This window comes from Loxodonta africana, chromosome 24, assembly GCF_030014295.1.
Source record: "Loxodonta africana isolate mLoxAfr1 chromosome 24, mLoxAfr1.hap2, whole genome shotgun sequence".
NCBI classification, from domain to species: domain Eukaryota; kingdom Metazoa; phylum Chordata; class Mammalia; order Proboscidea; family Elephantidae; genus Loxodonta; species Loxodonta africana.
This window is the reverse complement of record NC_087365.1, coordinates 26,186,341-26,199,871: the sequence shown is the minus strand read 5'-3', so window position 1 is coordinate 26,199,871 and position 13,531 is coordinate 26,186,341. Positions and strand designations below refer to the sequence as shown.

At 36.6% G+C, this 13,531-nt stretch overlaps 1 protein-coding gene across 5 annotated transcripts in view; it reads right to left on the bottom strand.

Moving 5' to 3' along the window:
* The window catches only part of RNF24 (ring finger protein 24), a 93,643-nt gene that overhangs the window by 18,083 nt on the left and 62,029 nt on the right, over positions 1-13,531 (bottom strand). For all 5 annotated transcript variants that reach the window (XM_003411607.4, XM_064275835.1, XM_064275833.1 and 2 more), the window contains 2 exons: positions 4,272-4,314; positions 2,179-2,220 (listed from right to left, as the gene is read on the bottom strand). In XM_003411607.4, coding sequence (XP_003411655.1) covers positions 2,179-2,220; positions 4,272-4,314 — 85 coding nt within the window. The remainder of the gene's footprint in view (positions 1-2,178; positions 2,221-4,271; positions 4,315-13,531) is intronic.

Below are 13,531 nucleotides of genomic sequence, written 5' to 3'. Positions count from 1 at the left end.
TATCATTTTACAACTTGTTTTGTTCAAGATTCTGTTTGAGATCTATCCAGGCTGACATTTTACAGATAGAGCTGGCTTCAGTGTAGTATTTAATTGTGTCAATCACTATATCACGTTTACTTTTTTTTATTAATTTTTTAATATTTTGGTAGATGATCTTCCAGTCTATCATGTTTTATTTACTCATTCCACTACTGATGAACATTCCAATTTTTCACTATGATAATTATTCACCGATAACATTATGCATATTAAAATTCCATGTACTTACATAGGAATAAGCTACTTATCACTGTGTGGATAAGCTACAGGAATGCGCACACAAAAAACAAGTTTGAGAAAACAGTTTTATCACTAAGAAATGCAACCAGAAAAGGATCAAATGAATTGAGGAAAACCCATGATGACCTCCAGAAACGCGCTGTAGAGTAAGGCTGGGCTTCCCAGCTACATCCTCAAGTAACAGTAGAGGGTCAGGAGTGCGGCCAGACTCAACAAAGGTAGAATTGGTGGGTACGGCTGTGATACTAACTCTGACACATAATGATGCAACATTAATACTTATTCAGGACAATGATTCTAAACTAATGAGTTCAACCACTAAGTTCCTGAAGAACCTGGTTATTCCACATTGTTAATGTATGTCAGAATTTAATCTTTTCATTTATGGTCACCAAAAAGATACCAAATAGAAAATACATCACTCTCTATTGCTGCATGTTGATTTTGACCACATGCCAAAATGAACTTTTGGCAAAAGTTAAAAATCAAAATGTAACCAATGTTTGTTCACATATAGAGTTTAATCCAAGGGTAGGTCTAAAGTGCTGTTAAACAACAATACATCAACTCTTTGATGAAAAATATGCAAAAAGAGCAAAAGAGCAGCAAGAGAAAATAGCAAAGTTTGACAATAATACAAATTAATATATTTTTTAGTATTTGTCATGGATTGAATTATGTCCCTCAAAAAATGTGTGTATCAATTTGGCTGGGTCATGATTCCTGGTATTGTATGATTTTCCTATGTGTTGTAAATCCTGCCTCTATAATGTTAATGAGGGGGGATAGGCAGCAATTAGTGAGGCAGGACTCAATCTACAAGGTTGGATTGTGTTTTGAGGCAATCTCTGTTGAGATATAAAAGAGAGAACTGGGGGTGGGGGGTGAGAATGACCTCATGCCACCAAGAAAGCAGTGCCAGGGTTCCTGCATGGAGAAGCTCCTAGACCAGGGAAAGACTGATGAGAAGGCCTACAAAGGCAGAAAGCCTTCCCCTGGAGCTGATGCCCTGAATTTGGACTTTTATCTTAACTTTACTGTGAGGAAATAAACTTCTCTTTGTTAAACCCATCCACTTGTGGTATTTCTGTTACAGCAGAACTAGATAACTAAGACAGTATTCAAATAATTTCACAAACTAACTCTCTTTAAGGGGCTGGGAATGTAGCTTCACCTCAGTTAGGCTATTATAAAACACAGATATTACGACATACTGATTTCCAAGTCCTTCCTTTAAACACCATTTCAAAAATTCAGAAAGGGAGGAAGAGTAAGGCTGATAAAACTAGAACTAAAAATCCTGAACGTTTGTGGTCAGAGGCAAAACTAAGAATAGAAAGAAAAGAAATTCTTACAGACTGTGTCTTAAGGTATATAGCAGGACACACACTTTCGTACTGAAGTTACAAAGCGTAATAACATAATGAACACTTGTGAAGGAACCGCTTGATCTAACAGCTAGACAATGCCAAGGATTATCATCTCTATCTCTGTGTTCTTCCCCTATTCCACCCCTCTGCCTCGCCCACCACCCCTAATACCCCTGTGATGTAACCACTACCTTGTCTGTGCCACTGGTAAGAATGGAATACTGGGAACATTTTCAAGATTGAAATTCGTGTAAATTCATCTTGAGAAGAAAAACTTATAGCCATCTCCTCTTCATATACCATGGACAGTAAGTGCTTCTCTGCTGCTATGAAATCTTACACTTGGCACCAGCCCTATTAAAAATATGAATTATGCCTCTCTTAGGTCTTATGCTACTCTCTTAAGGACTTCACACAATTGACTCTTATGTGACCTTACCTGCAAATATTGAATTAAGCCTGATTTTTTGGGCTTCTTAAAATAAAAACGTTTCAATACCACAGCATTCTACTTCTATTAACTTACCTCATGTAAGTTTAGTTCTTTTACTTTTTCTTTTAATATAACCTGCAAGAAAAAAAAAGTATGTTCTTATGCCATTTAAATCTGTGATTGAAAAAAATCTCTCATTATACTCACAAATATTTTTCTTTTGCGTATGTAGTTCATTTTCTCTCATATTCAATACTGGAGAGAATCTCTTGTACAATTTAAGAGAGAGAGAACATCTTAACAACATTTTTTTTTTTTTTAAACTTGAGCGATGATGTAATCTCCTGAAAAGCAATTTTGAAATCTCTTTGACAGCAGATTAAATTTTGGGAAAAGATGTTAACACAAGCCCATCTAGACTAAGTGCTAATATGGTGGGAAAATAAACGGGGTCAACTGCCTCCTGATTCAGTAAAACACAGCATCGGCTGTTGGTTGGGACTGACTGATTAGCAATTCATTACAGATTAAAATAAACTCAATCTTAATTTTGGAAGTTTTGCTTGTTATTATACATCACTGTCCTCAGTAAACTTCCGCTCTACCCAGAGTTATGTTAATGGGCTTAAAATTCATCCAGGTGCTGTCCCTAAGCTGACTCCGTGGTGACTAGGCATCAGTTAAAACATTTCACCAAATGCTAGGAGGGCAGAGTACTAACAGATAATTTTTCTCCTGAGAATACATTTAGTTTATTAGAGTTGTATTTCATCGGAAACTGAAAACATAGGAAAGTGAAATGTGGAGAAAACCTCTAAGTTTGGGTGTCTTACATTCCTGATTACATGGTTTTGAGGGCAAATCACGTTTTCAGAAGTCATAACCAGGAGCTGCCATCCAGCTGCTTAGGGATGCACTAAATTTCCAATTTAGTATGTTTTAAAGATCAAATTTACCATCTGTTTTGTGACTTGATTAGTTCTCCCAGTCAACTTCTTCCTTTAAATGACTACCAGGGCCAATTTTACTTTCTAGTTAGCCTACGTATAAATACCTTGTAGGTTGTCAAGATGATGACAGAACTGAGACAAGAAACAAAAAAGGATTCATTTAGGAAAATAAAACATGCCACTGTGATCATGAATCCCACGTGAGACCTCTGGGGAAGAAAGAGGGTGGAGATTACGCAAAGCCATCAGTGTGCACATTTAGGAAACTTGCTAATGAGTTCAGATTTTAAAAAGACACGGGCAAAAAGATGGACAGAAAGATATGCAATCCTAAAATGGTGACATGAACTTTAGCAAGGCTAAAATCACAAATAAGCTGAAGAAAAAAAGAAGGCTAAGGATAACAAAAATAATTTTATGTTTAGGGCCAAAAGAAAATGAAGGAACTGACACTGTTTGGTGTCAGTGGCAAAATGTTAATGGGCGACACAAAGGAAGGAAGTACTAATTTTACTTGGTCTTCAATAAAAGCTAAGCGTATTAACTTAAAGAACAAACCAGTGAAGGGGTAGTATAAAGGAATAGGTGTTAACAGTGATGATCCAAGTATGTAGATTTCTAGGGGTGTGACATGACCTAAAACTGAATTTAAAATATAAAGAGGAGTAAATGAGATCACCAGAACACAGCTAGTCATTTCTGAGGAACTGGTATCTCTTATAATGGAGAAAGAGGTAAAAAAAAAAAAAAAAAAAATTCATTTAATGGAGTCTTTTTTTTTTTTTTTTTTCTATAACTCCATGGAAATGCTGGTAGCTAAGTGGTTTAGTGCTATGGCTGCTAACTAAAAGCTCGGCAGTTCGAATCCACCAGGTGCTCCTTGGAAACTCTATGGGGCAGTTCTACTCTATTCTATAGGGTCACTAGGAGTCAGAATCGACTTGACGGCAATGAGTTATGAATTTCAGAGTAACTTTAAGGATTACAAGCTGCAGCATTTCCCTCTAGAGAACATTGGCTCAAGTTTTCTGTTAAATAGTATCACCTGAAATTTCTATAGCTTCAAAGAATACTTAAGTGAATTTGATCTACTTTGTACTGCACACTGGCAAATGGAATGCTAAACTGAACACAAGTAAATCCAGTCCCAATTTAAAGTATGAACAGAAATCTGAGTTTTCATTTTTTGGGGGGAAAAAAAACATGATCAAAGCCAATGTGATGTAAATGTCTTACCTGTTTATAGGCATAAAATTCTTTGTGTGCTTGATGTCTTAGCCTAAAAGACAGAAACGTGCAATGTGACACTGACATTTCCAATGTAACAACTTGAAAACAACAAAAACCTGCTAATTTTTGGTAATAATTTATATTATCTATGGTTTTAAAAATGCAGACTCTTTATCCTGGAATATGCCCAGATGACAAATCTCTTAACAGGCTGTGAGAAAGTGCTTGGTGAACCATGAAATGCTACCTAAATGTAAGTTACAAATGTTATTCCTAGTGAAATCTCATTAAAACAAAATCTCAATACAACAAACAGCTCAGCGAAGAAGGTGCAAATCTTTTTATATTGATAGTCTGCTTGTTTCAGTATTTGTCACATTTTCCTAATTTAAAAATATTTAAGTATAACATACATCCAGTAAAGTACAAAAAAAAAAAAAACCCTAAGTATATGCTCAAATAAGTTTTTTAAAAAGTATATATAGTCTTGTGTAACTATCACCCAGATCAAGATATACAACATTTCCAGCACTCCTGAAGCCTCTGACATGTCCCCTCTCAATCAATATCCACTTCTGAGAGGTAACCATTATCCTGTTCTATCACCGTCCATTAACTATGCCTGTTTTTGGCACTTCACATCTTCTGTGTCTGGCTTCTTTAGGTCAACTATGTCTTGTGAGATTCGTCCATGGGGTTACAGCAGTTTCATCTTTTTCATTAACACACAGTATCCCATCGTATAAATATGGTACAATTTATTTATCCATTCTACTATTGATGCACATTTAGACTATTTCCTGTTTTGAGCTACTATGAATAAAGTTGCTATGCAAATTCTTCTACATGTCTCCTGGAGGACATATTACAGATTCATTTCTGTTGAGAATATGTATACCTAGGAGTAGAAATGCTGGTTCAAAGTGTTTGTACCAATTTCTACTCCTGTGGGTAGTTCCTGAGAAAAAAAAAAAATTTTGAGCTGTAGTTATTTCACATCTTTGCCACTGCTTGGTAAGGTCAGATTTAAACATTTTAACCAATCTGGGGGGTGTGCAGTGGTATCTCATTGTGGTTGTAATCTGCATTTCCCAAATGATGTTTAAAACCTTTTCATATGCTTATTGCCCGTGTGGATATTCTCTTTTATAAAGTGCTTGTTCAAGTCTTTTGCCGATTAAAAAAAGGGAGTCATCTATCTTTTTCTGGTTTATTTATAGTTCTTTATGTATTTTAGATACAAGCCCTTTGTTGGGTCAATATATTACAATTTATCTTCTACTTTGTGGTTTGCCTTTTCATTCTCTTAGGTATCTTTTGATGAACAGATGTTTTTAATTTAAATGAAATTCGATGTATCAACCTTTTCCAATAAAGTTAGTTCTTTCTGTATTCAATTAAGAAAAAAACCCAAGAAAACCTTTGCCTATCCCAAGATCATGAAGATATTCTGTGTGCGTGTGAAAACTGCTATTTCACCACTCACATTTAGGTCTATGATCCATTTGAAATTGGTCTTTATGAATGATGTGAAATAGAGGTCAAGGCTCTTTTTATCTCCATACAGATTTTTACTTGACTCACAATCGTTTATTGAAAAGGCTCTCCTTTCCCCACTGCCAATGCGGAAGCATGTGTTGTAAATCAGGTGAAGGTTCATTACGTGGGTCTGTTTCTAGGGTCTCTATTCTGTTCCCTTGGTCTATCTGCCGGTCCTGTGTCAATACCAGGCCTTCCACGTGGTTCACTCTGGTTCGAACCCCTGCCGAGAAGTTGCATTTCTAACAAGTTCCCAGGTGAGGCTCACACTGCTGGTTAGGAGCTAGTTCTTGGAACTGTTAGTAGAGCAGTGGTTCTCAAAATTTATTATACATACGAATCACCTGGGATCTTGTTAAAATGTAGATCCTGATTCAGTGTATCTGGGGTGGAAATGCAAATTCTCAGCAAGGGTTTGAACTGGAATGAAGCAGTTCAAAAAAAAAAAAAGCCCTGGTCAATACACGATCAGGAAATCCATGTTTATATACTATTATTAAATAAACTACAGACTCTGTCTGAATGTTGCCAGTTTTTCCATTAATATCCCTTTCCAATCCAGGATCCCGCCTTGCATTGAGTTGTTACGTCTCCTAAATCTTCCCTCATCTGTGACGGTTCCAGTCTTTCCCGTCCTCCAAGCCTTTGACATATTGACCGTGATCACGTAGCTAAGGTAGTGCAGCTCACTGGGTTTCTCCACTGTAAAGTTATTTCCTCTTTTGTAATTAAGAAATATTTTGGGAGAGATATGTAGAAACTACAAATATCCTGCTTTTTTCTCAAGCTTTTGCCCACTTAATTTAGCACCCATATTGCTTGCAACAATTATTATTACTATTGGTGTTTACCTAATGATGGTTTTCTATTTTCCTAATTCCCTGTACATTTGTTAATTGAAATTCTTATGTAAGGAAGACATGTCCCTTCTCCATTTACTTATTCAATTATTTATTTACACCAGTAGAGACACACAGATGCTTGTTTTAGTCTATGAGTTATAATTCAATATGATCATTACTTATTTCGTTGCTCAAAATTGACTTAGCTTGGTCCTTAGGAACTCCTTCAGGTTAACTTCTAAGTCCTTTCAACACAGCCCTATCCTTTTCCAAGCTTTTCTTTACTTACTGGCACCACAAGATGTTCCAGGCTCATCTTATATTTTCCCTGCCCCAGCCCCGAAACCAACCACTTCTTCCAAGGAGTGCTAGTTCTTTTTATTGGACAATCGCACTTAGAAACTGAGAGCTGGGTACTAGGTGAATAATCTATGCCCTGTTTTACTGTACTGTAGCTTTGTATCTGGTAGTATAAGTCCTCAACCTTTGTTCTTCTTAATGGCTGTCTTGGCTATTTTTGGTCCTCTGTATTTCCATATAAATTTCTTGAGCGTGTTAATTTACACACACACACACACACACACACACACACACACACACAACCTGTTGGGATTTTGACTGAGATTGCATGAAATTTATACATCAACTGAGAGAACTGACACTTTTGCAAGACTGACTTTTCTAACGCAAGACATAGTATATTCCTCTATTTAGATTTTCTTTAATTTCTCTCTGTCTTTCATTAGATTTATTCCTAGGTATTTGGTATCTTTTGATGCTACTGTAAAGATATTTAGATTTTTCATTTTCTAATTGTTTGTTGCTACTATATAGAAAAGAGCCCAATTTTTGCATATTGACCCTGTATCTAGTGACTTTGCTAAGTTCACTTATTAATTCTACATAGTTTAACTGTAGAATCATTCAGATTTTCTAAATGCACACAATCATGTCTGCAAATGACAGTTTAATATTTGACTTTGTAGTCTTTATATATTTTACATCTGTAGTCTTTCTTTTATTCTTTTATGTATTTATGTTTTTCTTTTTTCTTGCACTGGCTATGACCTCCAGTTGGGAACCCTGGTGGCGTAGTGGTTAAATGCTATGGCTACTAGCCAGAAGGTCAGCAGTTCAAATCCACCAGGCACTCCTTGGAAACTCTACAGGCAGTTCTATTCTGTCCTATATAGTTGATATGAGTCGGAACCGACTTGACAGCAACAGGTTTATGACCTCCAGTACAATGCTAAATAGAAGTTGTGATAATGTGAATACCTTTATCTCATTTCCAATCTCAGGAAGAAAGCTATCAATATGTCACTTTTTTTTAATTAATTCTTTTTTATTGTGCTTTAAGTGAAAGTTTACAATTCAAGTCAGGTTCTCATACAAAACTTTATACACACATTGTTATGTGACTCTAGCTGCTTGCTCTCCCTACAATATGACAGCACACTCCCTCCACCCTGTATTTCCCATGTCCATTCAACCAGCTCCTGTCCCCCTCTGCCTTCTCATCTCGCCTCCAGACAGGGGCTGCCCACATAGTCTCACGTGTCTACTTGTGCTAAGAAGCACACTCCTTACCAGTATCATTTTATGTCTTATACCCACCCAAAAACCCAGTGCCGTTGAGTCAGTTCTGACTCATAGTCCAGTCTAATCTTTGTCTGAAGAGTTGGCTTCAGAAATGGTTTTAGTCTGGGGCTAACACAGAGTCCGGGGACAATGACCTCTGGGGTCCCTCCAGTCTTCTTAGTCAAACCATTAAGTCTGGTCTTTTTACTAGAATTTGAGGTCTGCATCCCACTTTTCATCTGCTCCATCTGGGATTCACTGTTGTGTTCCCTGTCAGGGCAGTCATTGGTGGTAGCTGGGTACCATCTAGTTCTTCCAGTCTCAATACGTCACTATTAAGTATGACGTTTTCTCTAGGTTCTTTGTAGCTACCCTTGATGAGATGAAGTCCTCTTCTTGGTTTATAGGTTTTTTAAAAATCATGACTAGGTATTAAATTTTATCAAATGCTTTTTTTATCATATTTTTTTCTCCTGTTTTACTACTAATGTGGCAAATTATACGATTGATTCTTGAATATTAAAGCTATCTTCAGTCCTGGAACAAACCACATTTGGTTGTGAAGTACTATCCTTTTTGTATATTCTTGGCTTTGGTTTACTCATATGTTGTTTACGAGAGAGGCTGGCCTATAATTTCCTTTTTTTTTTTTTTTAGATAATATTTTATTGTTTTCAGTGACAGTTTACACAGCAGATTACGTTCCCATTCAACAATTTCTACACAAATTGTTCAGTACATTCAACAATTTCTACACAAATCGTAACACTGGTTACATTCTTCACAACGCAAGAACATTCTCATTATTTCCATTCTGGTTGTTCCACTTCCAGTAATCTGGCTTCCCTGCCCCTTACCGTCTCATCTTTGTTTTAAAGTAACTGTTGACCATTTGGTCTCATATAGATGATTTTTTTAAAGGAATGCAGTACTCACGGGTGATATTCTTTATTTTGTGAGCCACCTTTTATTTAGCCAAAAGGTGACCTTGGGAGATAGTTTCAGTTTATAATTGCCTTTCTTGTAATGTCCTCGTCAGGTTTTATTATCAAAATTACGTTTGCCTTATTACTATATGAGTTGAGAACTATTTCCCTTCTATTCTCTGGAAAAGTCATAGAAGAGTGGTATTATTTTTTTTCCTTAAATGTTTGGAGGAATTCACTGGTAAGGTTATGTGGCTTGCAGTTTCTTTGTGGGAGTGTTTTAATAACACATTCAATTTCTTATTAGATATATATTTCTTCTTGTGTCAATTCTGATAAACTGTATTTTTTCTAGGAATCTGCCTAATGCATCTAAAATTTCAAATTTATTGGCATAAAGTTATTCATAATATCCTACTGTGATCTTTTAATGTTTGTAGGATTTGTAGCAATGTTCTCTTTTGCATTTCTGATATTAGTAATTTATGTTTCCTCTTCTACCTTCCTGATCAGTCTTTCTGGGAATTCATCAATACTAGTAATCTTTCTAAAGAACCAGATTTTGGTTTCAATGATTTCTCTCTCTACATTTACCTTCTATTCTATGATTTATGTGCTTAGCTTTTTAATTTTCTTCCTGGTCAAATTCAGTAATCATGTAATTCAAATCATCTATATCCTTAGTGGTTTTTGTTTGCTTGTTTGCCTGTTTTACTGAGGGGAGTGTACAGTACATTTTCATATAAAGGAAAAGCTATGAACTTCATGAAAATGAGGTTTGATTTGTAACTTTGTTTTGCTCATTCGAATCTTTCAATTGGATCTGCATGTTTTCCCAAAACAGAATTTGTACTGCCCAATCACAGCACAGATCAATTTGTGCTCACCTTTTTCTTCCATCTGTGGCTCTAAATTCATTTCTTCTCGAAGTCCTCCCTTAAATTAGCTTCACCCTGCTGATTACTCCTTTACTCTGAGTCCCATCAGTTACACATTTTAAATTGTACTGTTTTATTTTGCATTTGCTACGTTCAGCTAGGCACTTAACACATGTCTTTTTATTATTTCTTCTAGGACTCATACTAGTAAATACAGGTTGTGCCTTTTTGGGAGGAAGAAAATACAGAACGGGGAATAATATTTATTTATTTTTAAGTAGCTTGCTATCATTATTTAAAAGAAAAGTGAAGTAGGTACTGTCTTCATTAAAAAACTCTGGGCTCACAATTTAAAAAAAAGTTTAAAAATATTCTCAATATGCAAACCTATCTTTTGAGAGTGATTATGAAATTCTGGGAGCCCTGGTGGTGCAGTGGTTAAGTATTAGGCTACTAACCAAAAGGCTGGCAGTTCAAACCTACCAGCTGCTCCCTGGAAACCCGATGGGGCAGTTCTGTGTGGGGTTGCTATGAGTCAGAATCCACTCAATGGTAATGGATTTTAATGGGTTCATAAAATTCTGGAATGGCTGTTTTGAAATGAAGCCTGATAAATACAAGTCAGTCACTGTTTTTTCTTTCCTTCATTATTTTTAAGGGTTAAGAGCATATGCACTAGGGTCAGATAGAACTGGGTTTGAGCCCCAGCTCTAACTAATTCTTACCTGTGTGATCGTAGGAAAGTTATTTAACTTCAGTAAAATAAAGACAATAAAACTACCTAGTTCAATTGCAGGTATAGTGCTTAGCACAGGATCTGGCAGGCACATAGTAAGTGCTTAATAAAAGCTGGTTGATAAAAAGGTAAATATCTAAGAGGACATAACAAATAATGCTAAACAGTGCTGGAGAAAATGATAAAACCATGTAGCTTATGGTCACTACTAATTTGTGGTCTCTATTATTATTTTTTTTTATTCTCAGTTAGTCTCTCCACATTGCTCTCTAATCATTCTACTTATTCACGCTCAGTATCCTAAGCTTCCACACAGTGGTTGTTTCAAACTCTTGTCACTCTCTTCAAGCTTTATACTACCATATCCTCCCCCATCATTTTCAACTATCAACTTTACTCCACGGAGAAAAAATCTTTTTTTTTTAAGTCAGGTATTGTTGTTATGTGCTGTTGAGTCGATTCTGACTCGTACTGCCTATAGGACAGAGTAGAACTGCCCCACAGGGTTTCCAAGGAGCGGCTGGTGGATTTGAACTGCTGCCCTTTCGGTTAGCAGCCTGAGCTCTTAACCACTTTGCCACCAGGGCTCCTAAGTCAGGTATAAAGCTTTCTAGTTCCCAGTCCCCCATACTGACGCGTGTATCATTCTCTACATTACCCTTATCTCTGCTTTAGGAGAAGATATTCTCCTGCTTACGACTAATACCTCTTCATCTCTTAGATGTGTCTCTTCTTACCTCTTGAGTGACCTCCCTCCATGATTTATCCTTTCTCACAAATCCTCAACAACTGGCTCATCCTTTTTAATATAAATATCTTAAAAAACAAAAACAAAATACTTTTGTGATTCTGTAGCATCCCTCCCCCAGCCTGACTCTTTTCTCAGCCAAGATTCTTCAAAAAAGAGGTGATATTCCTTGTTGCCATTTCCTCGCCTGCTGTCCCCTCTCTACCCCAAGCTACTGAAACTTTTCTAACTAAGGTTGTGGATGCAAACCTAACTGTCAAATGTAACGGGAACTTTTCAACTCTTATTTGCTTGATCTTCCTGGGAGCAGCTGACGCAACTGACTCAACCCATTGAATCCCTGTTTGTGGGGCACCTCTCTCATGATTTTCCTCCTTTTCCTTACCATCCCTTCCCAGTTTCTTTTATGGGCTCTTCTGAAATATCAATGCTTCCCTCAGGTTCTGTCCTGAATCCATTTTATCTCGCTCTAACATTGTCCCTAGGGGGCACTCCGGGCTTCAGTTACCACCTATTATTGCACAACCTCCGATTTCCAGACCAGGCTTCTTGTAAGTTTTAGACCCATATCTCCAATGGAACATCTAAACATCTTGTCTGTTACACTGGGAACTCAGTTTCCTCATGTCTGAAAATGAATCCCTCCTTCCACTCAGAACTTGCCAATGTATTTTCTATCACTGTGAAGGGATTGCTATCTGGGCAAACCCACTGCCTAGGCCAGAAGCCCAGGAAAGAGTCTAAACTCATCCCTTTCTTGCCCTTGATGTCTGGTCATCAATTTCTGTTCATTTTCACCACTCAAATATTTCTCACAATCAAAACATGCTCTCTCAGTCCATTGTCATTGTCTTGGTTCAAGATCTTATAATTAGGTAACTAATTAAAAAAAAATACCTATACTTTTAGTTTTCATTTTATCTAAGTTATACATTTACATATTTAAAAATCATATATAGTTCTACAAGTTTAATAACAAAACCCAGCAGTCTGGCCTCTTCCCCAGAGAGAACCATTTTCTCCCTTTTTAATTCATTATTTTGCTATTTACTTCCACAGCTCTAAATAACTTGCTTGGGTGGCTACTTCTTGATTTTTCAGTTTGGACATATTTATTACTTGCTACTAGAAAAGCCATTCATTTATTCTCCCAAGAAACATTTATTGAGTGCCTGATACTGTGCCAGGTACTGTTCTGGGTGTTTGGGATACAGCAAAGAGAACAAACATCTATCTGGGGAGAGGGAACATTATATGATTTGTTATCATATTCAGCAGATTCTCGACTAGTGTTGTGTAAAATTGTGGCTGGTGAAGGGTGCCTCGTTTAGACCTAGGCTGTATTCCTCCTATGGCTCTGACTTGTGTAGCCGTGACTGGAGTAGCTGGTGGCTGATGGAGCTGTTCTCTGCATGAAAACAGAAGAGCCTCCTGTAGGTTATGCTAAAAAATGGGATTGGGTAATGCTGGAGGAGCTGTATCCGTGGATCTCCAGAAACACTATAAATGACTTGTTAAATCCAAGCTTAACATTTGAAGGACTAAAGGTGGCAAATTACGATCATCAGAAAGGGAAAGCCCATGACTAAGTTTTCAAAATGTCAATGACTAGTAAATGAAGTTTACAAATGTCTGAACGTGACTGTCTTTTCTGATTAAACAAGATAATTTTTTTTCCTTTTTAAAAATTAAAAAAAAAAAAACTTTACGTGTTTTTGGTGAAAGTTTACACAGGAAATAAGGCTGTTACTTAACAATTTCTATATGTATTGTTAATGACATTGGTTACATTCTGCACAAAATATCAGCATTCTTGTTATTTCCATTTTAGTTGTTCTGTTTCCATTAATCTAGCCTCCCTGTCCCTCCCCTTGCCTTCTCATCTTTGGCCTAGGGTAAATGTTTATCATTTGGTTTCATCTAGATGATTATTTTGGGGAGCACAGTATACATGGGTGATATTATTTATTTTATGGGCCAATCTAACCATGTAATTTTATTCTAGTATAGCAGGTC